We start from the raw sequence: 25129 nt of genomic DNA on the forward strand, positions 1-25129 counted from the left end.
CAGGTTTAGCTCCTATGGCACTAAGGCTAGCTAGCACTTAGGTACTGACTTGGATTGCCTGCAAAAGAATATAATCTGATACTCAGTCATAAAGGGCTACACTAAAAAAGAAAGGCTTCTTTTATTACTACTTAAAAACATATTTGAAACCAGGTCTGTATATGCTTTGAATTTGGTGAAAATAGAATGAAGTGGTTTCTGATAGTGAAACTATACTTAGGGCTTTAATTAACTGGGGATATTATTTGTGAAAGAGCCTAACAGGCCTGACACTTAATGGGCACAACATAAAACTTACAGCTTTCCCATTGACTTTGATATATTTATTTTCCAGTAATCAAATGTAATGGTAAAGACTATGATAATGATACATATAATAACAACTATTGTTGTTATCTTTATTGAATATTTCCTATTCTTATTGATTTACATATAATGTAATTATGTAATTTACATTAACTAATTTATTTCTTATAACTATCCTTGGAGATGAGTCATTATGTTCATCTTAAAGGTGAGGGGACTGACGCACAAGATTTTAAGCAACTTGATTAAACAGCTGGTAAGTGGCAGAGCTTACTATTTAGATCTATTCTAAAGAACAGATCATTAGAAAAGACCCTGATGCTGGGAAAGATTGAAGGCAGGAAGAGAAGGGGACAACAGAGGATGAGATGGTTAGATGGCATCACCGACTCAGTGGACATGAGTTTGAGCAATCTCCAGGAGTTGGTGATAGACAGGGAAGCCTAGCACGCTGCAGTCCTTGGGGTTGCAAAGAGCTGGACACAACTGAGTGATTGAACTGAACTGATGTGTATGTGTGTGTGTGTGTGTGTGTGTGTGTGTGGATAAAAATTACTATGCTGTACATCTGAAACTAACACAACATTGTAAATCAACTATACTTAAGTTAAACAAACAAACAAATATTTAGACTGCTAAGCCCTTAAGACTTCCTACTAAATGCTTAGAGTATGCGTTTCCATTACTCCTATTATCTATTCATGTAAACTCTGCTGACTGGTTAAAGCTTTGACCTACTTTGCCAGGTCATTGCCCTATTCAAAAACCTTTGATTGCTTCCAGCTTTCTAGAGGCTAAGCAGCCACTCTGTGTCATACATACCAGCAAGCTACCATCCCCCATATATGGAAATGATAGTTACTTTTACGTCCACATCTATATCATCATACTTGAGCCTAAGTATTGTGAGTGAAGTGAGACAGAGAAAGACGAACACTGCATGATATCACTTTTATGTGAAATCTTTAAAATTAAAAAAAAAAAAAAAAGGGTACGGATGAACTTATCCACAAAACAGAAATAGATATAGGAAACAAATTTATGGTCACCAAGGGGTAAGGGTGGGGAGGGATAAATTGGGAGGTTGGGATTGACATATACACACTACTGTATAAATTAGATAACTAATAAGAACCTACTGTATAGCAGAGAGCTCTACTCAGTACTCAGTAATGGCCTATATGGGAAAAGAATCCAAAGAAGAATGGATATGTGCATAACTGATACACTTTGCTATACACCTGAATCTACCACAACACTGTAAATCAACTATACTCCAATAAAAAGTTAAAAATAAAAAAAGACTATACCTTTCCATCAAATTAGAAAGGTTTCTTGTTCTTTGTTTTTGTATCTACAGAAAATGCAACCACATTTCGCCTGTACCTGTAGCAGATTGCTTCCACCACTGTGCCCTTGGCATGTCATAACAGTAAAGTGAGTTCTGAGTAAAGCTGTGCTGTGCTATGATAAGTCACTTCAACCATGTTCGACTCTTTGTGACCCCATGGACTGTAGCCTGCGAGGCTCCTCTGTCTATTGGATTCTCCAGGCAAGAATACTGGAGCGGGTTGCTATGCACTCCTCCAGGGAATCTTCCCCACCCAGGGATCAAACACACATCTCTTACATCCCCTGCATTGGCAGGTTTGTTCTTTACCACTAGCACCATCTGCGAAGCCCTTTGAGTAAAGCTAAATTTATCCAATTGAAGAGACAGGCCATTATTCTGTGACTAAATGATGTTGGCAATTAAATGTCCTTTCAAAACAAAATGATGGGAAACAATTTTTTTTTTAATATTTTCATTTGGCAAAAATTTTTAAGTTGATTGTTACACCTATCCCCAATGTGGGCTTTGTTACTGTTCATTGCTTGGTTTATTTTTGCAAATGCCCCTAAGTCTGTGAAATCCCATGTCTGAGAACAATTAACCAAGACAACAACTTGACTTAGCAGAGTAAGAGCATGCAGTGACATTTGGCCTAGGGCAGTGGTTCTCGAAGTATGGGCATGAGATGGCATGATGGCATCAGGGTTAACTGGGAACTCTTTAGAAGTGCAAACCTACTGAATCAGTAGCCCTGGAGAGGAGACCAGTCATCTCTGTGTTTAAAAAGACCTCCAGTGGATTCTGCTGCTGATAAAGGTTGGAGACTTTATCAAAGTTGACTGAACTTTCCAGCTAGGTAGGGAAGATGCAAAAGTGCTGAGACAAAACATCTGGAGGTTTTTAAACGCCCCTCTAAGGTCATTTTTTAGTCCAATAACTCTTCATCTAATTTATTTTGTATGGATTTGCCATGGTTATTGACTAATCAATCTTTCCAAAAGGAATTAATTGAGATAGAGTCTACAGTGAATGTTTTTATAAGTGCCTATTCAAAATGGGATGTGTGCGTGTGTGTGTGGGTTAGTTGCTCAGTCGTGTCCGACTCTTGAAATCCCATGGAGTATGGCCTGCCAGGCTCCTCTGTCCATAGGATTTCCCAGGCAAGAATACTGGAGTAGGTAGCCATTCCCTTTCCCAGGGGATGTTCATGACCCAAGGACTGAACTGAGTCTTCTGCCCTGCAGACAGATTCTTTAGCATCTGGGCCACCAGGGAAGCCCCAAGATAGGAAAAATAATACTAAATATAGACCAGAAGTGATTAGGCTTGTTACTTCTCAGGGTGAGAGACAGTCGATCTAAGAAAGTTGGAGCTGAAGCTGTAATTGGGTAACTGAAGGACCTAGGGACCTGTGAACTCCCTTTGTGTAATGTCATTTCAGTCATTAGAATGACTGCATAGTTATTATAGTATTAATGTCTATAGAAATTTCCATGATCTAAGCAGGTATTATGACTGTTTACGATAAATTATGCCAGCATCCCACTACTGTCTTGAATAGAAAATTAAAGTCCCACCTAAGCTAAATGAGGGAAATACTAGAGATTGCTGATCCCTGAGAGAGTGTGAAACTGAGGTGAAAGTAATCAAAGTCACCCAGCAAGGAACATGAGCTCCACATGGAGCAGGATACAGAGGGAACCTGAACTTGTTCCTTACAGATTCTTTTATCAGAGAAAATAACCAATGCTGATGAAATAAAAACTAGACCATAAACAATTACAATTGGATAGCCTAATGCTTCTTATGGTTTCAGGATTTTTTAAGGTTAACATAGAAACTTTTTATTTTAGTTTTTTTTTCCATTTATTTTTATTAGTTGGAGGCTAATTACTTTACAGTATTATAGTGGTTTTGGCCACACATTGACATGAATCAGCCATGGATCCACATGTGTTCCCCATCCTGAACCCCGCTCCCACCTCCCTCCCCGTCCCATCCCTCTGGGTCTTCCCAGTGCACCAGCCCCGAGCACTTGTCTCATGCATCCAACCTGAACTGGCGATCTGTTTCACACTTGATAATATACATGTTTCGATGCTGTTCTCTCAGATCATCCCACCCTCACCTTCTCCCATAGAGTCCAAAATTCTGTTCTGTACATCTGTTTCTCTTTTTCTGTTTTGCATATAGGGTTACCGTTACCATCTTTCTAAATTCCATATATATGTGTTAGTATACTGTACTGGTGTTTATCTTTCTGGCTTAGTTCACTCTGTATAATGGGCTCCAGTTTTACCCATCTCATTAGAACTGATTCAAATGTATTCTTTTTAATGGCTGAGTAATATCCCATGGTGTATATGTACCACAGCTTCCTTATCCATTCGTCTGCTGATGGGCATCTAGGTTGCTTCCATGTCCTGGCTATTATAAACAGTGCTGCGATGAACATTGGGGTACACATGTCTCTTTCATATCTGGTTTCCTCGGTGTGTATGTCCAGGAATGGGATTGCTGGGTTTTTTTAAATATTATGTCTGAGAAGGAAGAAAACTCGATGCAAACCATCAGCTCTCCACACACACATATTTCAGGTTTGACCTATATACACAGTCAGCAATAAAGGATGCTGGTAGCAGTAGACTTTCCTGACAATTGGTAAGGGGAGGGAATAGAGGGATGTGGTCTTGACAGTGGGGCTCACCCTCAACAGGCTGTGCCTTTTCAGCCATGTGAAGACAGAAAGAGGGATGAAGGTGCACTGACCCCATTCATGATATATTTCCCCAATTCCTGACTGTGTTGACTCAATAGACGTTGACTAAAAGCATGCAGGATGCTATGCTAGGCAGGATCTAGAGACAAAAGTCTAAGAGAGATCAGGGCCCTCAAGGCACTTATACAACTACAGGGTAGAAGGACAAGATGTGACTTGGTTCCCAGCACGCCTTGAGCCACATGCCCAGGTTAATCTGTGAGTACAGACGTGAAGGTCTGAGGAGAACTGTTTTTAGCTGTGAGTGATCTGGGGCCTCTGTCCTTGTTAGCCTCAGCATGAATCAGTGCTTACACATACACACACATGTACCCCAGGCTTCTAGTTACTCCCTGGGAGGGCATTATGTCAGCCTCGACACTGAGCCTTCCCCCCAAAATCCAGGTCCTCAATCAGGTCATGGAGGCCTCCCTTCCTGAGAAGCCAAAGATTCCCCCAGAGACTGGGGTTTCCGTGGAAGTATAATAACCTTTGGCTGCAGCTGCATCCATTGACAGAGGCTATGTTGTTATTGTTTAGTCACTAAGGTGTGTCTGACTCTGTGATCCCATGGACTGTAACCCACCAGGATCCGCTGTCTATGGGATTTCCCAGGCAAGAATACTGGAGTGGGTTGCCATCACCTTCTCCAGGGATCGAACCTGCATGTCCTGCTTTGGCAGGCGGATTCCTTGCCACTGAGTCACCTGGGAAGTAGATAAGGCTATGAAAGCAAAATCACTGGGAAGTGTCCGACTCTTCGCGACCCCACGGACTGTAGCCCACCAGGCTCCTCAATCCATGGAATTTTCCAAGCAAGAATACTGGAGTGGATTGCCATTTCCTTCTCCAGGGGATCTTCCCAACCCAGGGATTGAACCCGGGTCTCCCTCACTGCAGGCAGACTCTTTACCATCTGAGCCACCAGGGAAGCCACCAGATAAGGCTATGCTACAGATCACCTCAAATTTCAGAGGTTGTTCCTATTTCTGATTCTCACTGAGTTTTCAAAGCAAAATAACCTCTTTGCTGACCTACCCACAGGGTCTAGGTTTCTCTCAAAAGCAGGATCATGACCAAATTTTTCCAAAAAGTTTGAAGGGCAGTGGTTTCCAAATGTTCATTTAATTATTAGCTACATCAAAATCATCTACAACATAAAAATGCATTTATAGGAAATGGATCCAAGATCCACTTACCCAGAACCTTCTAAGATGGAGCTCCTGGTGCATGTGGTTTTAAAAACTCCACAGGTGATTTTGATGTGCCATGAACTGGGAACCATTGCACTAGGGCAGTGGTTCTCAGCCTTTAGGGGAATCACCAGGAGGGCCTGTTAAGGTATAGATTCCTGGGCTTGAGCTCCAGAATTTCTGAGCCAGCAGGTCTACACTAGGGCTGGAGAATTTAAGTCCCACTAAATTCTCAAGTGATGGAGATGCTGCTGGTCAGAGATGAAGCTTGAAAACTACCGTACTAGGGGAGGGCAGGGGCCAAGTCTACTGGAGACCTGGTCCCTGGCTGAATACCCCTATTACCCTGTTGATCTCCTATGGCAGACTCTGCTCTTCATCCTCTCCCTTTATGCATTCTAGCCAAAACTTGATTTTGCTGGAGGTAGTAATGCTCTCAACTAACAGAACTACATTGATCAGCTTCCCTTGAAGAAGGGGGTGGCTGTGGGACTAAATTCCAGCAAACAAGTCTTAAGCAGGAGTTGTTGGGTGGGGTTTCTGGAAAAGCATATTAAAGTTGGTGGGGAGGAGGGTGATGGCTGAGCTGGCATTTTCCACCTTTTGCCCCTTGCTCTTCCTCTTTTTCAAGCCTGGAACACAGAAGTGATGACTGTAGTTTCCACAACATCCTGGGATATATTCTACAGAGAGTCAAGAAAGTTCCCCGACAATTTAACACAGTAACATTTCTGCAGCAGTGTGAACAGTCACATTAAGTGGGTTATATGAAAATTACATCTGCGGGCTCCACACACATGGGGTATGAAGGGTGGACTACATTTTGTATAAGGGGCTTGATCATCCACAGATTTTGGCATCCACAGGAGTCCTGGAAACAACCCATACAGATATTGAGGGAAAGGGAAAAGGGAAAGTTGCTCAGTTGTGTCCAACTCTTTGCGACCCCATGGACTATACAGTCAATAGAATTCTCCAGGCCAGAATACTGGAGTGGGTAGCCGTTCCCTTCTCCATGGGATCTTCCCAACCCAGGGATCGAACCCAGGTAGGATGTCATATGTAACATCAGGTTAGGCTCTGCTATCAACTTACAAAAATAACTTTGGTCTCAGAAATGTTGGTTTCACAAAGATGGTAGTTTCTGTACTAGCATCTTTGCTTGGAGCTAATCTTGTTTCATTCCCTCAGGCTATCTGTCATATCCACCACGGTCTCTGTGGTTGTCACTTCTACACTCTGCACCCCACCCCCACCCCATCCCCCAAGAAAAACATCTTTTGAAGTTCTTGCGGCTATTCCCACTGTCATGGCCATTCAGGCTACCAGAATCTGTTCCTGAATTATCTTAATAGCCTTCTCCCTAGGGGGTCTGCCTCCCTCCAGATTGATTTCCCCAACTCCGCTTTGATTTGCTCTCCATGCTGTAGCCAGAGTGACCATATCACACAGAAATGATTATGCTAATCCCCTGCATAAAACATATATTTGGATTTCTGTTGCCCTCTGGATAAAGTTCAGATGTCTTACTAGGACATTGCAAGACCCTTGTTGATTTTTCAACCTTTATCTCTTGTCATTTTCCATGTCAAGGTCAAAGCCTCTGCCTTACTAAACTATTTTTAGATCTCTTAGAGAAAGCTTTTCACTCTTGTCTTTGTACAAGTTGTTCCCTCTTGGACAATGTACTAGTAAAAATCATAACTCTTCCTTCAAGATGGAAACTAAAGCTAAAGATAAATTATGAGTGTTAGTGTGTGCAGAGGCCTACACTAACCAAAGCCAAAAAATCCAGGCCTGTCCAATCATCTTATTCACCACCTACCTATGTTTATTTCTGGTTAATGCTTGATTCTTTTTCTTCTAGAATGTACTAGAAGAAGCAATGAAGAAATAATTACATAACCAAATTCAGACTTGTGTTGATCGACTATTCATACATACAATGAAATACTTAATGTATTTCTTAAATTTTCATTTTATAGCTACAGAAATGATATAACCAAGTGACAGAACATCTGGAAAAGAAACACAGAGAAAAGATCCACATTTTCATCATTCTAAAAAACAATTACTATGATTATTATCTCCTAGAAGGAAAGCTCCCTGAGGGCAAGAGCTACACTTACCCTATTTACTGCTGTGTCCCCAGTGCTGTGTTTTAGTTCTGTTAAAAATGTAAATATCTGGATGAGTGACTGATACATCATTTTGGTGTATATAATTCAAGATTCAAACATATTTGAATTTTCTACCATACACCTATCAGGCAAATTTGATTATTTCAATTACAGTACACTTTACAATAAACTGTTGAAGATAATCAGAGAAAGACAGACCTGGGAACAGACTACAGAAGTAAATGAAAGGCAGAGGAATATACTTTTTCAATAAGGCTTTGGGAGAGATGAAGAAAGCAAGGAGAAAATAAAACTGACCCTCAGAAGTATTTGTATCATCAATGACATGGGTAGGAGGAGGACTAACACTGAAGGCAGGGGAGACGCAAAGCAAAAAGGTATCATGTATTTTCATGGACAGAGAGGCAACAGATGACACTGCAAACAGAATACATGCCATACCATCAAATAAAAATGTTAGTATCTGGTCAGGACTGTAGGTGGAAGCCATCTAGAGAGGTTTCTTATGAGCAAAGGAATGAATGGATCAATTAAATAACAACCTGTCCTTATTATCTTCAAAGGTGTCAAAGTCATAAAAGTCAAGGAAAATCTGAGGAACTGTTCTAGACTGTAAGACACTAAAGAGAGAACTAAATGCAATGCAAGATTCTGACCTGAACACTTTGCTATTAAAGATCCATTTATTATTGATTGGAAAACTCAGAGTTTGAAGATTCCATAGAAGTAATGTGTCAACATTAATTTCCTAAAGTAGATGCTTGTGATATGGTTATGATACATCATTTTGGAGAAAAGAAGAAGAGGAAACATATACCCATCTGAATGCAGAGTTCCAAAGAATAGCAAGGAAACATAAGAAAGCCTTCCTCAGTGATCAATGCAAAGAATAGAGGAAAACAATAGAATGCAAAAGACTAGAGAGCTCTTCAAGAAAATTAGAGATACCAAGGGAAAATTTCATGCAAAGATGGGCTCAATAAAGGATAGAAGTGGTATGGACCTAATAGAAGCAGAAGATATTAAGAAGAGGTGGCAAGAATACACAGAAGAACTATACAAAAAAGATCTTCATGACCCAGATAACCGTGATGGTGTGATCACTCACCTAGAGCCAGACATCCTGGAAAGTGAAGTCAAGTGGGCCTTAGGAAGCATCACTATGAACAAAGCTAGTGGAGGTGATGGAATTCCAGTTGAGCTATTTCAAACCCTAAAAAATGATGCTGTGAAAGTGCTGCACTTAATATGCCAGCAAATCTGGAAAACTCAACAGTGGCCACAGGACTGGAAAAGGTCAGTTTTCATTCCAATCCCAAAGAAAGTGAAAGTGAAAGTCACTCAGTCATGTCCGACTCTTTGTGACCCCATGGACTATAAGGTCCATGGAATTCTCTAGCCCAGAATACTGGAGTGGGTATCCTTTCCCTTCTCTAGGGGATCTTCCCAACCCAGGGATGGAACCCAGGTCTCCCACATTGCAGGCGGATTCTTTACCAGTTGAGCCACAAGCGAAGCCCAAAGAAAGGCAAGGCCAAAGAATGTTCAAACTACTGCATAATTGCACTCATCTCACACGCTAGCAAAGTAATGCTCAAAATTCTCCAAGCCAGGTTTCAACAGTATGTGAACCGTGAACTTGCAGATGTTCAAGCTGAATTTAGAAAAGGCAGAGGAACTAGAGATCAAATTGCCAACATATGCCGGATCATTGAAAAAGCAAGAGAGTTTCAGAAAAACATCTACTTTATTGATTACACCAAAGCCTTCGACTGTGTGGATCACAACAAACTGTGGAAAATTCTGAAAGAAATGGGAATACCAGACCACCTGACCTGCCTCCTGAGAAATCTGTATGCAGGTCAAGAAGCAACAGTTAGAAATGGACATGGAAAAACAGACGGATTCCAAATCAGGAAAGGAGTACGTCAATGCTGTATATTGTCACCCTGCTTATTTAACTTACATGCAGAGTACATCATGCAAAATGCTGGGCAGATGAAGCAGAAGTTGGAATCAAGATTGCTTGGAAAAGTATCAGTAACCTCAGATATGCAGATAATGCCACCCTTATGGCAGAAAGCAAAGAACCAAAGAGCCTCTTGATGAAAGTGAAAGAAGAGAGTGAAAAAGCTGGCTTAAAACTCAACATTCAGAAAACTAAGATCATGGCATCCGGTCCCATCACTTCATGGCAAATAGATGGGGAAACAATGGAAACAGTGACAGACTTTATTTTGGGGGGCTCCAAAATCACTACAGATGGTGACTGCAGCCATGAAATTAAAAGATGCTTGATCCTTGGAAGAAAAGCTATGACCAAACTAGACAGCATATTAAAAAATAGAGACATTACTTTGCCAACAAAGGTCCACCTAGTCAAAGTTACGGTTTTTCCAGTAGTCATGTATGAATGTGAGAGTTGGACTATACAGAAAGCTGAGCACTGAAGAACTGATGTTTTTGAACTGTGGTGTTGGAGAAGACTCTTGAGAGTCCCTTGGAATGCAAGAAGATCCACCCCATCCATCCTAAAGGAAATCAGGATGATTATTCATTGGAAGGACTGATGCCGAAGCTGAAACTCCAATGTTTGGCCACCTGATGCAAAGAACGAGTTCATTAGAAAAGACCCTGATGCTGGGAAAGATTGAAGGCAGGAGGAGAAGGGGACGACAGAGGATGAGATGGTTGGATGGCATCACCAACTCAATGGACATGAGTTTGAGCAAGCTCCGTGAGTTGGTGATGGACAGAGAAGCCTGGCATCCTGTAGTCCACGGGGTCACAAAGAGCTGGATATGACTGAATGAACTGAACTGATATGGTTATGTAGGAAAATATTCCTTTATGTTAAAAATACACACTAAAATATTCAGAAAAATGGGATGTTATGTTGGCAACTTAATCCCAGACATTTATTTTTTTAAAAAACTTTGTATACTAAGCTTGAAATTGCTTTTTAAAAAAATTAGAATCTTGAAAGTTGGGTCTTGACATCAGTACTTTAAAAACTGCCCAGTGATCCTAACATACAACCAAGGCTAGAACCACTGCTGTAGAGTCTTCATTATCAACATTAAAGAAAAAAGGTTAGATATTAGTACATGAACTATAATTTATTTAAGCAAACTCGTCCATCGTTTCTTTCAAAAATGACTTAGCAAAGAGTTTCTATAGGCCAGACAAGATAGAATCTCTTCCCTACAAGTACCAAGTCTCATGGGGAATAATCTATAAACAAAATAAGTGCTGAAATAATATAATTGCTATCATTTGTTCAACAAGTAACATGTGTTAGATACTATGTTATATGATAGGTCTGACACTGCTATTATCTTCCTTTTACAGAATCAGGAATCCTAGGCACAACGAATTGAGTAATTTGCCCTAGACCCTAGGGCCTAGAGCACAGATCTATGTTGACTCTTGACCACACTGATTATTAGAGGAAAGGAAAGTGCTATGAAAACACACAGATGGACCTTTACTGCAGACTACAGGCATCCAGGATGCTTAATCAGAGGAAGAACATCAGATGCATCTTTAGATATGCACTCTATTTTCAATTTAATTACCCAAAATACTTCTTTTTATTTTATTATTATTATTATTTGCCACACCACTTGCTGGATCTCAGTTCCCCGACCAGGGATTGAACCCAGGCCCTAGCAGTGAAAGAACCTAGTCCTAACCACTGGGCAACCAGAGATAGGAGGGAATTCCTCATATCACTTTTTAAAAAAATTTCTCTTTAAGCTTTTTATTTTGTATTGGGCTATATCTGATTAACAATACTGTGATAGTTTAGGGTGAGTGGCAAAGGGCCTCTGCCACACATATACATGTATCCATTCTCCCCCAAACTGCTCTCCCATCTGGGCTGCCGCAGAACAGTGAGCAGAGTTCCAGTTACCACAAATACTTCTTAAATGAACTTCCCATTTATTAGCTGTGCTGCTATCTCTCCCCTTTGGTGTGATTCTAGGTAGCATTCTGGGTCAAAGTATATGAAAAAATCTCATGGCTTTCAATACCCATTACCACATAGCTGTCATCAACAATATGAGAGTATCTATTTTACCGTAGTCTTACCAGAAGTGGACACTGATACTTTAAAACTTCTTTGCCACAAGTAGAAAACTACTATTTCTTTATTACAAGTTAAGCTAAACATTTTCCATTAATGCTTTCTGTAAAGCATAAGTTTAATATCTTCATAATTACTACCAGTAGTCTCTGTGCCGAAGAAGGCAATGGCACCCCACTCCAGTACTCTTGCCTGGAGAATCCCATGGACAGAGGAGCCTGGTAGGCTACAGTCCATGGGGTCACGAAGAGTCGGACACGACTGAGCAACTTCACTTTCACTTTTCACTTTCATGCACTGGAGAAGGAAATGGCAACCCACTCCAGTGTTCTTGCCTGGAGAATCCCAGGGACGGGGGAACCTGGTGGGCTGCCGTCTATGGGGTCGCACAGAGCTGGACACGACTAAAGCGACTTAGCAGCAGCAGCAGTCTCTGTGCGTGGTACCAGCAAAATAACATCTTAGAATGTCTCATACTAAACTGAGGCTGTCATTTTCCCCTATAACCACAAAAGTGGCTGTGTCACAATAGCTGCATTCAATTATATCAGATTTTTACACTCATGCTAAGATCCTTGACCTCTAAGACTTATTGTAAACTCAGTGAGGACAGAAAAAATGTCTTGTTTGATTCTGAAATCCTATTTCAACGTCAGCAAGTTAAAACGCACTCTATAATTCTTTGCTGTAAGAATAACTAAATAATGGATAGTGACAAAATATAAATTGACACCATATTTTCTGAGCTCCACACACGTGACACAAATAAATTTAGCTCAGTAAACATCACATGAGAAAAAGGAGAAGTAGGCTGTTCCTTCTTTCCATATAACTAGGGCACCCGTGATTCCAGTGTGCCAATGACGGTTCTTATTTATACCTTTTGTTCTCACATCCTGTCTGCTTAATTCTGGATTAGGCAACACATTTTATGGTCACTCTACATCAAAAGGATATTCCTTTCATGAATAGTAGATCTAAGTGCAAAGGAAAGCTCCTGCCCAGAGAGCTTGTCTTTGTGTCATTTTGAATTTCACTTTAAAAACCTATAAGCAGATAATTCTTTGGGCCTCATGGGCTTTTTTTTTTCCCCCTTAAATAATATTTTACCACTTGAAGCTAAGTAACAATCTGCAAATAGCTAATCCCTAACTAACAGAATATCCTGATGGTATCAGCACTCTTTATTCCATTTTGTTGATAAGAGAAGTGACAAATGGAAAGAAAAAGTGACTTATTCCAGGGCACATCAAGTATGAATTATCAGCAAGGTGAAAGGAGGCTGTTGGAGCTCCAGTCTCTGGTTTTTGATTAATTCTCTGAACCACACAGCCATTAATCTGCAATTAGATCTCCTGTGTAGTTTGGTTTGAGATTTTAATCACTTAGTAAATGGCTTTGTAAACTGCAGGCCATAATAACCCATTTCAAATTGTATGAGCAAAATCACAAGCATACCTTGGATAATATTTTTTAATGGGCATAAAATTCATGGTTAATAATATTTCAATTTCACTGAACAACACTCTGAATTCAAGCCTAATCTATAGTTCCTAAGTTATCAGAAGGCAAAAGGAATATTTATAAAATAGGTGAAGTATAAAGTAAATAGTTAATACTCTGGGTAATTAAAAACAAAATTGTTACATTTTCACTTTTCAGAAGTGTGTATGTCTACATTTCATTCCACAGTGCAGTTTGGACAAAATTTTAGCAGATTAACATCCCAAATTATAACAGTCTTAATGGAGCTAGCAAAGTCATTCTTTGTAGCCACTAAAACAAAAACTCAGAGAAATAAATGTAATACACTATGTCTAAGACCCATATATAAAAGAGGCATACCATATATGCATTTGATGAACTATTATTATACTTTTGTCACACCCAGATTAATTTATAAACATACTGTAAAGTCAGTCAAGATCCCATTGGCATCTTGTGAGGGTGGGATAAGAAACTGGTAAACTCATGTAAAGTTCATTCAGAGGAATAAATTTTAGAGAATAAACAGGAAAATGTTTTAAAAGTATAAATAAGCTACAACAATAAAAAATAGTATTTTTCCGGCACAGACCAATGGAATAAAATGCAAAGTTAAGAAATAGGCACAGGTGCATAAAGTATTCAATAAATGAAAAATAACAATGAAAGAACAGAAGGATTTAAAAAGCAATGTTGTGACAGCTGACTGTATCCATACCTCACATCATTCAACAATGTGAGATGAATGTCTCAGTGTAAGAAAGCAAAAACAAAATGTTTGGGAAGGCTTTACTACATATGACTTCAAAGATAAAAAGACTGATAGATTTGATATAAAACATAACGCTTATTGAAATAAATATGTATTAAGGATAGCAATCAGTTTTCTGCCGTTCATGCTATAATCACTTAAATTCATCATTTGTCTTTTAATTTCATTTAGCACCTTGACACAAAAAACTTTTTAAACTATAAGAAGTTAAAAATACCAGTCTCTTCTCTAAGGTCTCTTTCCCTTAGCTGTGAAATGATTTTCTTAACCCCAAACCAGAACAATTTTCACTTCATTTTCTTGTAATTTTTTTCATTGTTTCTTATGTTAATTAAACAAACGAGAAGTCAAAATACAGCTTTGTCCTATATTATTTGTTTGATTTGAGGATGTTAATTAACTTCTCTGACATGATAATGTCAGCCTGTTAGAGTTGTTGTTAAGATTAAAATACTTTCTATAAAACATTTATCATATTTATTACAGAACCTATTACAAACAGCATCCTACCACTTGGTCTTTTAACACTACAGTCTGAAGTTATCAGATGGCTAAAGAATATTGTAATCCAAGAGTACTAAAAGGTTCTTTATACACTAGAACTGCTGAGATTATTTATGAGCTTGAAATATAAATAGGATATTTACCCTTCTTCATCTTACCTCTAATAGACCATCCTCTGGCAGATCCGTACAGTGGACAGCATTCTGGATCTTAGTTTTACCAAAGATTGCTCGTAGGGTTCCAGGGCGTAAATGTCGGGCAATTTCCTATTAAAAACACATTCACATAGAGATTACAGTCAGTCATGTAGTGTTAATTAAAAAGAAAAAAACCACCAGCTATATCAAACACCTGAATTATCCATTAATGAGATACATGTATATGTTGCTGGTAATGATTTTTTCCTAGAAACAGCACGAATGCATGAAAACTGAGCAAGGAACATTCTCAGCTGACTCACAAAACTTTGACCTGGCCCAGTGTAACATCCACTGTAATCTATGTTGAAGGCAACAATAATTACGTCTCTTCTTATCAGCAAATTATGGGAATCACATAAAATATGAACCCAGTTCATTACTGTGAGAGATTTGTATTTTATAAAGACAATAGAGATGCTAACGACTTAATTTAAAATGAACTAGTCTGACAGCATTGATTTCAAAAGGTGTTTTTTTAAAATGTAACCGTTGTATCAGTTTAGTGCTACCTCACACTTAGGGGAAAAAAGTTACAAATAACTCATAAAATTGTGGGTAAAAGAAATGAGGTTAAAAAAACTGAAGACGTGGGAATATCAGTGATATACTTAATAGTCTTTGTTTTTCTAAGTTAAAGTTTTTCTAAAACCCTATTTTAATTTTGAAATATATTGTACATGCAAAACAGGCATTGGCTGCACATGAATATTTAGGAATAATAATGAAACAAATACCTATGTGCACACCATTGAGCAGAATTAAAATAATGTTAAAATAACTTCCAAGGCCCCCTGTGTGACCCTTCCTCATTCCATCTACTCCTGGCTCCATCCAGAGGTTACCATTATTACCCTGTTATGTTTTCAAGGCATTGTTTTTCATATTTGTCCATGTAAATATGTGTAGCTGTAACTCATTTTTGTTACCATATATATTCCAGTGTATGACTGTTTAGCTGCTAGTTGTATCCAACTGTTTTACGACCTCATGGACTGTAGCTCGCCAGGCTCCTCTGTCCATGGGATTTTCCAGGCAAGAACACTGGAGTGGGTTGCCATTCCCTTCTCCAGGGAATCTTCCCAACCCAGCAACTAAACCCACGTCTCCTGAATTTGCAGGTTGTTTCTTTACCCCTGAGCCACCAAGGAAGCCCCCAGTGTAGGATAGAACATACTTTATCTATTTTCCTGATGACTGACATTCAGTTACTCTCTCTCTCCCACCTCTTGCTTTATCCTCCCACCTCTCTCTCTCTAGCTCACACACACACATGCGTGCACACACAAACAATTCTGCTACAAGCATTTTTGTACATGGTGCACATGTGCAGTTTTTCTGTAATCTTAGGGTATATACATACTCAGTTTCCCTATGTACTGTCAAACTACTTTCTTAAAGAGCTGAAACAATTTGCCCTCAATCATCAGTGCATACAAGAGTTAAGGAATTTTACTGCAAAGGGGAGAGAAATCTAGCAGTGCTGGAGAGAGAGGTGGGATAAAGAGAGGGTTTTGGTGTGTGTGTGTGTGTGTGTGTGTGTTTTTTGTTTTGAGAGAGAGAGGGGATGCGACTTTTAAAGTTGGAGAAATAATAGCATGGTTCTGTGCTGATAGGAACGATCCAACAAAGGGGAAAACTGATGAAGCAGAAGGGAGAAGAGAGAGTTGTTGGAGAGATGGAAGCAAGTGACTAAGTAGACAAGTTGGCCTTATCTAAGAGCATGAAGCATTCATCCTAAACATCAAGACAGTACATGGGCCCAGTTATAGCTGTGGGTTTATGTGGAAGCTGGAACTTATGGAAGTTCTTTCTCTACTTTCAAGTTTTACTGAGGTATAACTTACATATGATAACATGCATTGGCTTTCAGTGTACTGCCCCATGAATTCTGCCAAACGTATATTCTCAGAAACTCTCATCTTAAACAGAATATAGAATATTTCTAAAGTTTTTTGACTCATTTTGACTATTTTCAAGTGAAAAAAGTCAGCAAGATTGTCACCAACTGAGAGGGAGGACAGGGAGGAAGTTTTGGGGATCTGAGGAGAGAAAAGAAGGTATGAGATAACATTTTAAGAGGGGAGAAAAGTGAATGAACTAGAAAAATGGATGTGGCTGCACTAGGGCCCTCGTGAGGTCAGTGATCACAAAAGAGAGATGATTCAGAACAGCTGGGTGTTCTCCAGTCACAGACACAGGCAAAGGGGGGGCAGAAAGCTGAATTTAACGAGGGCTGGGGTTTTACCAAAAACAACACGAGAGAGGGGTATAAACAACACCCTGAGAAGGGAGGCTCAGGGTGTATGTAAGAAAACGATGATGACGATGGACAAAATTTTTTTTAATTGAGGAAGAAAGTAAAGTGGGGGAGGACAAGGAAAAGGGTGAGACACAATGAAAAGGTAGATCAGTGCATCAGAGCTCCTAGTGGGATGGGATGATTTATGGAAATCTGTGGGTTAGAAGAAATGAGCTGGAGAGTTAAGAGACTGGATATTTGAAATTGGAATTACTGGGGGTGGGCAGAGATGGGGTTACAAAGTTTTATAATGACCAATTTTAAGGTATAACCATGCTGAGGTCAGGTGGAAGGAAAAAAGGTTGAAAGAAAGGAGGACAACAGCTGGAGAGACCAAGGTATGGAACGGACTGTGCTGTGCTGGGCTGGGCTTAGTCGCTCAGTTGTGTCTGACTCTTTGCAACCCCATGGACTGCAGCCCACCAGGCTCCTCTGTCCATGGGGATTCTCTAGGCAAGAATACTGGAGTGGGCTGTCATGCCCTTTTCCAGGGGATCTTCCCAACCCAGGGATCAAACCCAGGTCTCCTGTATTACAGGTGGATTCTTTACTGTCTGAGTCACCAGAGAAGCCCTAAGGAATGGATTACTTGTATGAATATGCAAATCACCAAGAATTATGACAGGTGTAGGGTATGGTACTGGGCACCACCATGCTGAGCAGTGTTCACAGCTGTGATTTCATCACTTCAGCACATTTTAAAGGCATGCATTTAATTACTTAAGTCATAGTTTCAAGGTTTCTATCAAATGTCAGTTACAAATGTATCAAGTTTAAGAAAAACGTTTTGATCAACTAGGAAATAAGGATGACTTTATTTTTTATTTCATATTCATTATTTTCATTCTGTTCCTCATAATTGTCTGGGAATGAAGAACCCGATATTCAACACCTACTCTACTTTTGTGGTGGTAAGCTGCCATTCTGTGAAATAAAATGTACTTTGGAAAATTATGAAAGGTGAGTACTTCTTTTCTTTTCCTTATTGTTTCAGATTAGGGGAAAAACTTTGAAGTGACTCACTCTGAAATACCACTATCACGTAGGTGTCTGCTACGTGCACAGCACTTGAACTCTGAAAAGACTGGTGTGTTGGAGGGATGTTGTACTGTGGTCAGAGAGTGCAGTTTCTTTGGTTTTCTTTTGAAAGGATTTGTCAGATTTTCTCTGTGTCCTAATGCACAGTCAATTTTAGTGAAGGTCTCATGGATAGTGGGGGCTTCCCAGGTGGTGCAGGGGTAAAGAATCCACCTGCCAATGAAGGAAACAAGGGTTCAATCCCTGGGTTGGGAAGATCCCCTGGAGTAGGAAATGGCAACCCACTCCAGTATCCTTGCCTAGAGAATCCTATGGTCAGAGGAGCCTGGTAGGCTACAGTCCACAGGGTCACAGACAGACACAACTGAACACGCATGCACACACACATGGGTAGTGGATATCAACTCTGAGGTGGACATTTGCATGCAGGAAGTTTATTGGGGAGTAGCCTCAGGATCTATTCTTGTGGGGAAGTGAGGAAAACAAGACTGGGCAGAGAAGTTGAAGTTCAATGCAGTAACAGCAGTTGCCCCAGGTAATCCTACAAGGAGCTCTGGAGCTTCAGAGTTGTCCTCAACTGAAACAAACAGGTCAGACTTTCATTTCCCCAAATTGACAAGTCACTGGACAGAGGCCACTCCAAGGAAGGGGGCATGTCTTTGGACAGATGGCTTTTCTTCGGCAGACGGCAGTCTCTGGAGAGGGACTTAACTGTATTACTGTCAGCTGCTAACACTCCCAGCAGCTGGGGATTGTGCATTTCAGTCCTGAAGGGCAGATGGGGAGCTGAGCAGCCCTCCATGGCATCTACTAATTACATACATACAAACATATACACACACAGACAGGCACACATGCACATATATGTATAATACATGTGGTATATACAGCATGTAGACAAAACACATGTAGACTACTGAAATTGGATTACCACTCTTTTTAGGTAATTTTTTTCTCTTTTCTGGAAGGTTTTGAATTATCTCTTTATCTAGGCATTGGCCATTTACTGGTCATTCTCCTCCATACTCAATAGTCCAGTCTAATTTGAAGATACATATTTTCAGTTTATTATTTCTTTTATTGTTTTCTCTTCTCCATTTTATTTCTTCCTTCTTTTAGCCAGCCATTGTAACAGATATTGAAACTGCTGGTTCTATCTTGCCTCTCTCTTTTTATATTCTCCATCTAATTGTCTATCTGTGTTATATTCTGGGAGAATTCCTCCATTTGACCTGTCAGCTCAATAATCTGCCTTTAAACTGGGTCCGTTGCAGAATTCTACTCATTTTCTAAGTATTTTTAACATTTCAAAAATTATATTTTAAGTTTTCTGTATTTATAATTATTTTTATGGATCTAATATTCTCTTTCTGGGGATGCTGACTATATTAAAGACTCTTGTTGAGTGAGTGAAGTCGCTCAGTCATGTCTGACTCTTTGCCACCCCGTGGACTGTAGCCTACCAGGCTCCCCCATCCATGGGATTCTCCAGGCACGAATACTGGAGTGGGGTGCCATTTCCTTCGCCAAAAGAAAGTTTGTTGTGTTTGGTGTCTTCTTTATGGTATGAATTAACTGCAAATGGTTGGAACTCCTGACTCTTTATCTTTGGAATTCTCTGTTTACCTGTCACGGAGGGTAGGGACATACCAACGTGTAAGGTATGCTCATTGTTTTTCTTAAGGAAGCAGGGCTTCTCATTTTTCCCGGGTGTCACTAGCTACCTACCCACCACATTACCTCTAGCTAAAGCCCCACATTCATGGCCTTGAGCTGTGGCTAAAAGCATCAGCTGTCCTCTGTTCAGCATAAGCAAGCAAAGGGGAAATGGCTGGACTCTGAGACTCTTCATGCGGCCTCCTCACCCATCACCCTGCTAATGGCTCCAGGCCCTTCCTGGGCATCCTGTCCACATTGTCTGGTGTACAGTCAGATGCCCTGCCCCTTCTGAGCAGGCCTCTCCAGGGTGCTTTAGAGTAGGCTTCTCCTTAACAGTCCAATCCTACCTGCTTTTGCCTTTCGAAGTTGATGGCCTACTAACGGTAAGCACTCTTTCTTGTTTTCCAGCTTGGCCGGAGATTTGCTCTTTTAAATAAAACAAGATAAAATACATCTTCCATAGTTTCTGAGGATTGGAAAGGGAGGGAAAGATGGGCATGTATTTCTTATCTGCCACGCTGATGAACACTCATCCTGCTGACATTTCCATTTCTCCAAGCCTAATAAGTTACCTTTAATTCACATCGGCTGCCATCATTTTGTGCGTAAAACACAGACATTATTATGCTCCTCACTTGCTGTGACCTAATGTCTCAGCTTGTTAGGGTGTCATTCATATTCCTCCACATTCTGCCTAAATCTACCCTTTAGGCCTCACACACACCTTCCCTGAAAGCTAAAATCCCAACAACATAATTTCCTCTATAAAACTAACTTGAATTCCTCCCAGAGTAATCTTTCCATTCCCACTGCTCATACAGGAATCTATGTTCCTACTGTAGATCCCTGACTTGCAATCATAGCTTTTTTGTTTGCCTATTTCAGTAAGTTTCCATTAGACTCCCAACCCTTTGACACAACGTAAGACTTGCTTAATATTCTAGGTCTTATTTATGAAAGGTGAAATTTGAAAGTCAGTCGCACAGTTGTGTCTGACTCTGCGATCAAATGGACTGTAACTTGCCTGGCTCCTCCGTCCATGGAATTCTCCAGGCAAGCATACTGGAGTGGGTTGCCATTTCCTTCTCCAGAGGATCTTCCCAACCCAGGGATCAAACTGGCATCTCCTGCATTGCAGGCAGATTCTTTACCAACTGAGCCACTAGGGATGAATACACAGTAAATGTTTGCTAAATATTTCTGACGGACATAAAATGCCAACACTGCTATTCAAGAAGCTAGTGTGCAGCAGGATGAAGGATAAGGACTGTGGAGAAAGGTTCTCTGGATTTGAATTGTGCTTCTGTCACTTACGAGTGGTGTGGCCATGCCATGTTGCTTAACCTTTCTGAGTGTTCTAATATTCTCATTTGTAAAATATTGATTAAAAATAGGACTTAACTATAATGTTGTTGTGATAATTAGAGTAAGTAAAAGTATTTTAGAGCAGTTAAAGACTCTGCCTGCAGTGTGGGAGACTCTGTTCAATCCCTGGGTTGGGACGATCCCCAGGAGAAGGGAATGGCAACCCACTCCAGTATTCTTGCCTGGAGAATTCCTTGGAGAGAGAAGCCTGACAGTCTACAGTCCATGGGGTTACAAAGAGTCGGACGCGACTGAGTGACTAGCACTTTCTTTTCTTTCTGTCATATGGTAAACAATTAATTGATGGGGAGACAGTGGAAACAGTGTCAGACTTTATTTTTTTGGACTCCAAAATCACTGCAGATGGTGACTGCAGCCATGAATTAAAAGACGCTTACTCCTTGGAAGGAAAGTTATGACCAACCTAGATAGCATATTAAAAAGCAGAGACATTACTTTGCCAACAAAGGTCCGTCTAATCAAGGCTATGGTTTTTCCAGTAGTAATGTAAGGATGTGAGAGTCGGACTATAAAGAAAGCTGAGTGCCGGAAAATTGATGCTTTTGAACTGTGGTGCTGGAGAAGCCTCTTGAGAGTCCCTTCGACTGCAAGGAAATCCAACCAGTCCATCCTAAAGGAGATCAGTCCTGGGTGTTCATTGGAAGGACTGATGCTGAAGCTGAAACTCCAGTACTTTGGCCACCTCATGCGGAGAGTTGACTCACTGGAAAAGACCCTGATGATGGGAGGGACTGGGGGCAGGAGGAGAAGGGGGCGGCAGAAGATGAGATGGCTGGATGGCATCACCGACTCGATGGGCATGAGTTTGAGTAAACTCTGGGAGTTTGTGATGGACAGGGAGGCCTGGTGTGCTGTGATTCATAGAGTCGCAAAGAGTCGGACACAACTGAGCAACTGAACTGAACCGATTAGTTTTATTAATAAAACCTTAAAATTAAAAGGAGGTTAAGATGAGAGTTCTTAAAGAGATAAAGAAGGGTATATATTAATATTTGTCAAAGATCACCCAACCAAATATTCAAGTCTGTTTTAATATATGAAATTTCTTAAGAATTTTAACTATAATTTTAGAATAAAGATAAATGTTCAAATAATCAAGTAATAAGACATTTAGATAGTATCTATAAATGGACATTTATAAGATAATAATCTATAAACATACCTCAGAAAACATGAGGTATTTTCATGTGTATAATATATCTGTTTTAGGTAAATAATAATGATAAAATATAGAACAACAAGTACTGTCTTCATATCTGTTGTTAAAATTTAGACTTTCATTTTGGATCAGTTTTTTTTAAAACATAATACATTTATGTTAGATTTGCCCATTGTAAAATATCAAATATGCCTATAAGAGTAAAAAATACTGAAATGTTTAAAGTGAAAGCCTAGAAAACTCCTCCATTGATCATTTCCCCCCTCATTCCCTGGGAGACTTTCCCTAACCATCCCCAATAGATCCATGTTCCTCATGCTCCTTGTACTGCATGGTGAAAACCCTCCTGCCATGCAGTTCCACTCCCATAATGAAGCAGAGAGGAGTACCAGGTAAATAAACACAACAGAAGTATCAACATGCAATTTAAATTTAACAGGTAAATAAATTTTAAGTTATCATAAGTAAGGGATTATGCTGAGAAAGTAAGGCTCTTTAAAGAGCACTGTTTATTTGCACTTAGAAAGTCAGAAGTCTTTCAAACTGTACTGAATCTCGGGCATATTCATCCCCCACCACAACCTTGCCTTCTCAGCTCCATCAAGTCAAATGCTTGAACTGCTCATTTTAAGTACTAAAAATTCTATTCAGGTAATCCTATGAGTGGGAGGAAGGAATATGGTTTAAAGAATGACCTTTAAATCAAAGACATGGGGAAAAAAATGTACTAAGTAGAATGGTAATAAACAAAATACTGAAAACAAGAGAAAGTTTATATAATTATTCTATTACTGTGTGTATTATAAAGAATATTATTGTCTACTGAATAATAGGTCTATCAGACTGACAAAATATGTATGGCCAAAGAAAACAAACTGCTTCCCTAGAAAGCTAATCTGTTTCAGTTCTCCCTGATACAGAAGAGATATACAAGAATGAAAATCACCTTCCACTAAAGAAATGAATTCAATCTGGAAGAGATTTGTAAAATTCACTGATTATGGAAACTTTAAGAACAACAACTTTGTGACCAACTCCAGAATACAGTCTGGAGAAGGAAATGGCAACCCACTCCATATTCTTGCCTAGAGAATCCTGTGGACAGAGGAGCCTGGTGAGCTGCCGTCTATGGGGTTGCACAGAGTTGGACACGACTGAAGAGACTTAGCAGCAGCAGCAGCAGCAGCTAGAATACAGTCATAAAATGAGTGATACATGGTGCATAATCACAGCTGGTCATTAGCCTAATTAGGGGAAAATTCTAAGTAAAAGGAAAAAAATTCTTGGTTTAATCTATAGGATAACCTTTATCTATAGGCTATCCTTAATCTATAGGATAACCATGTTAGTAGTGATATAGATAAGAGGATAAATCTTAACAGAGGAACTAGAATACACAAAAGAGCTGTACAAAAAAGATCTTCATGACCCAGATAATCACGATGATGTGATCACTCACCTAGAGACAGACATCCTGGTTTGCGAAGTCAAGTAGGCCTTAGCATCACTACGATAGTGGAGGTGATGGAATTCCAGTTGAGCTATTTCAAATCCTGAAAGATGATGCAGTGAAAGTGTTGCACTCAATATGCCAGCAAATTTGGAAACCTCAGCAGTGGCCACAGGACTGGAAAAGGTCAGTTTTCATTCCAATCCTAAAGAAAGGCAGTCCCAAAGAATGTGCAAACGACCGCACAATTGCACTCATCTCATACGCTAGTAAAATAATGCTCAAAATTCTCTAAGCCAGGTTTCAGCAATACGTGAACCATGAACTTCCAGATGTTCAAGCTGGTTTTAGAAAAGGCAGAGAAACCAGAGATCAAATTGCCAACATCCACTGGATCATCAAAAAAGCAGGAGAGTTCCAGAAGAACATCTATTTCTGCTTTATTGACTATGCCAAAGCCTTTGACTATGTGGATCCCAGTAAACTGTGGAAAATTCTGAAAGAAATGGGAATACCAGACCACCTGACCTGCCTCTTGAGAAACCTGTATGCAGGTCAGGAAGCAATAGTTAGAACTGGACATGGAACAACAGACTGGTTCCAAATAGGAAAAGGAGTACGTCAAGGCTGTATATTGTCACCCTGCTGATTTAACTTATATGCAGAGTACATCATGAGAAACGCTGAGCTGGAAGAAGCACAAGCTGGAATCAAGATTGCTGGGAGAAATATCAATAACCTCAGATATGCATATGACACCACTCTTATGGCAGAAAGTGAAGAGGAACTAAAAAGCCTCTTGATGAAAGTGAAAGAGGAGAGTGAAAAAGTTGGCTAAAAGCTCAACATTCAGTAAACTAAGATCATGGCATCTGGTCCTATCACTTTATGGCAAATAGATGGGGAAACAGTGGAAACAGTGTCAGACTTTACTTTTGGGGGCTCCAAAATCACTGCAGATGGTGACTGCAGCCATGAAATTAAAAGACGCTTACTCCTTGGAAGGAAAGTTATGACCAACCTGGATAGCATATTAAAAAACAGAGACATTACTTTGCCAACAAAGGTCCGTCTAATCAAGGCTATGGTTTTTCCAGTAGCCATGTATGGATCTGAGAGTTGGACTATAAAGAAAGCTCAGCACCAAAGAATTGATGCTTTTGAACTGTGGTGTTGGAGAAGACTCTTGAGAGTCCCTTTGACTGCAAGGAGATCCAACCAGTCCATCCTGAAGGAGATCAGTCCTGGGTATTCATTGGAAGGACTGATGCTGAAGCTGAAACTCCAGTACTTTGGCCACCTCATGAGAAGAGTTGACTCATTGGAAAAGATCCTGATGCTGGGAGGGATTGGGGG

At 40.0% G+C, this 25129-nt stretch overlaps 1 protein-coding gene across 2 annotated transcripts in view; it reads right to left on the reverse strand.

Moving 5' to 3' along the window:
- Nucleotides 1-25129, reverse strand: part of NME7 (NME/NM23 family member 7) — a 226486-nt gene that overhangs the window by 38746 nt on the left and 162611 nt on the right. For both annotated transcript variants that reach the window (XM_061160272.1, XM_061160273.1), the window contains one exon: nucleotides 14741-14848. In XM_061160272.1, the coding sequence (XP_061016255.1) occupies nucleotides 14741-14848 (108 nt within the window). The remainder of the gene's footprint in view (nucleotides 1-14740; nucleotides 14849-25129) is intronic.

The sequence above is a fragment of the Dama dama genome, chromosome 14, assembly GCF_033118175.1.
Source record: "Dama dama isolate Ldn47 chromosome 14, ASM3311817v1, whole genome shotgun sequence".
Classification (NCBI taxonomy): Eukaryota; Metazoa; Chordata; class Mammalia; order Artiodactyla; family Cervidae; genus Dama; species Dama dama.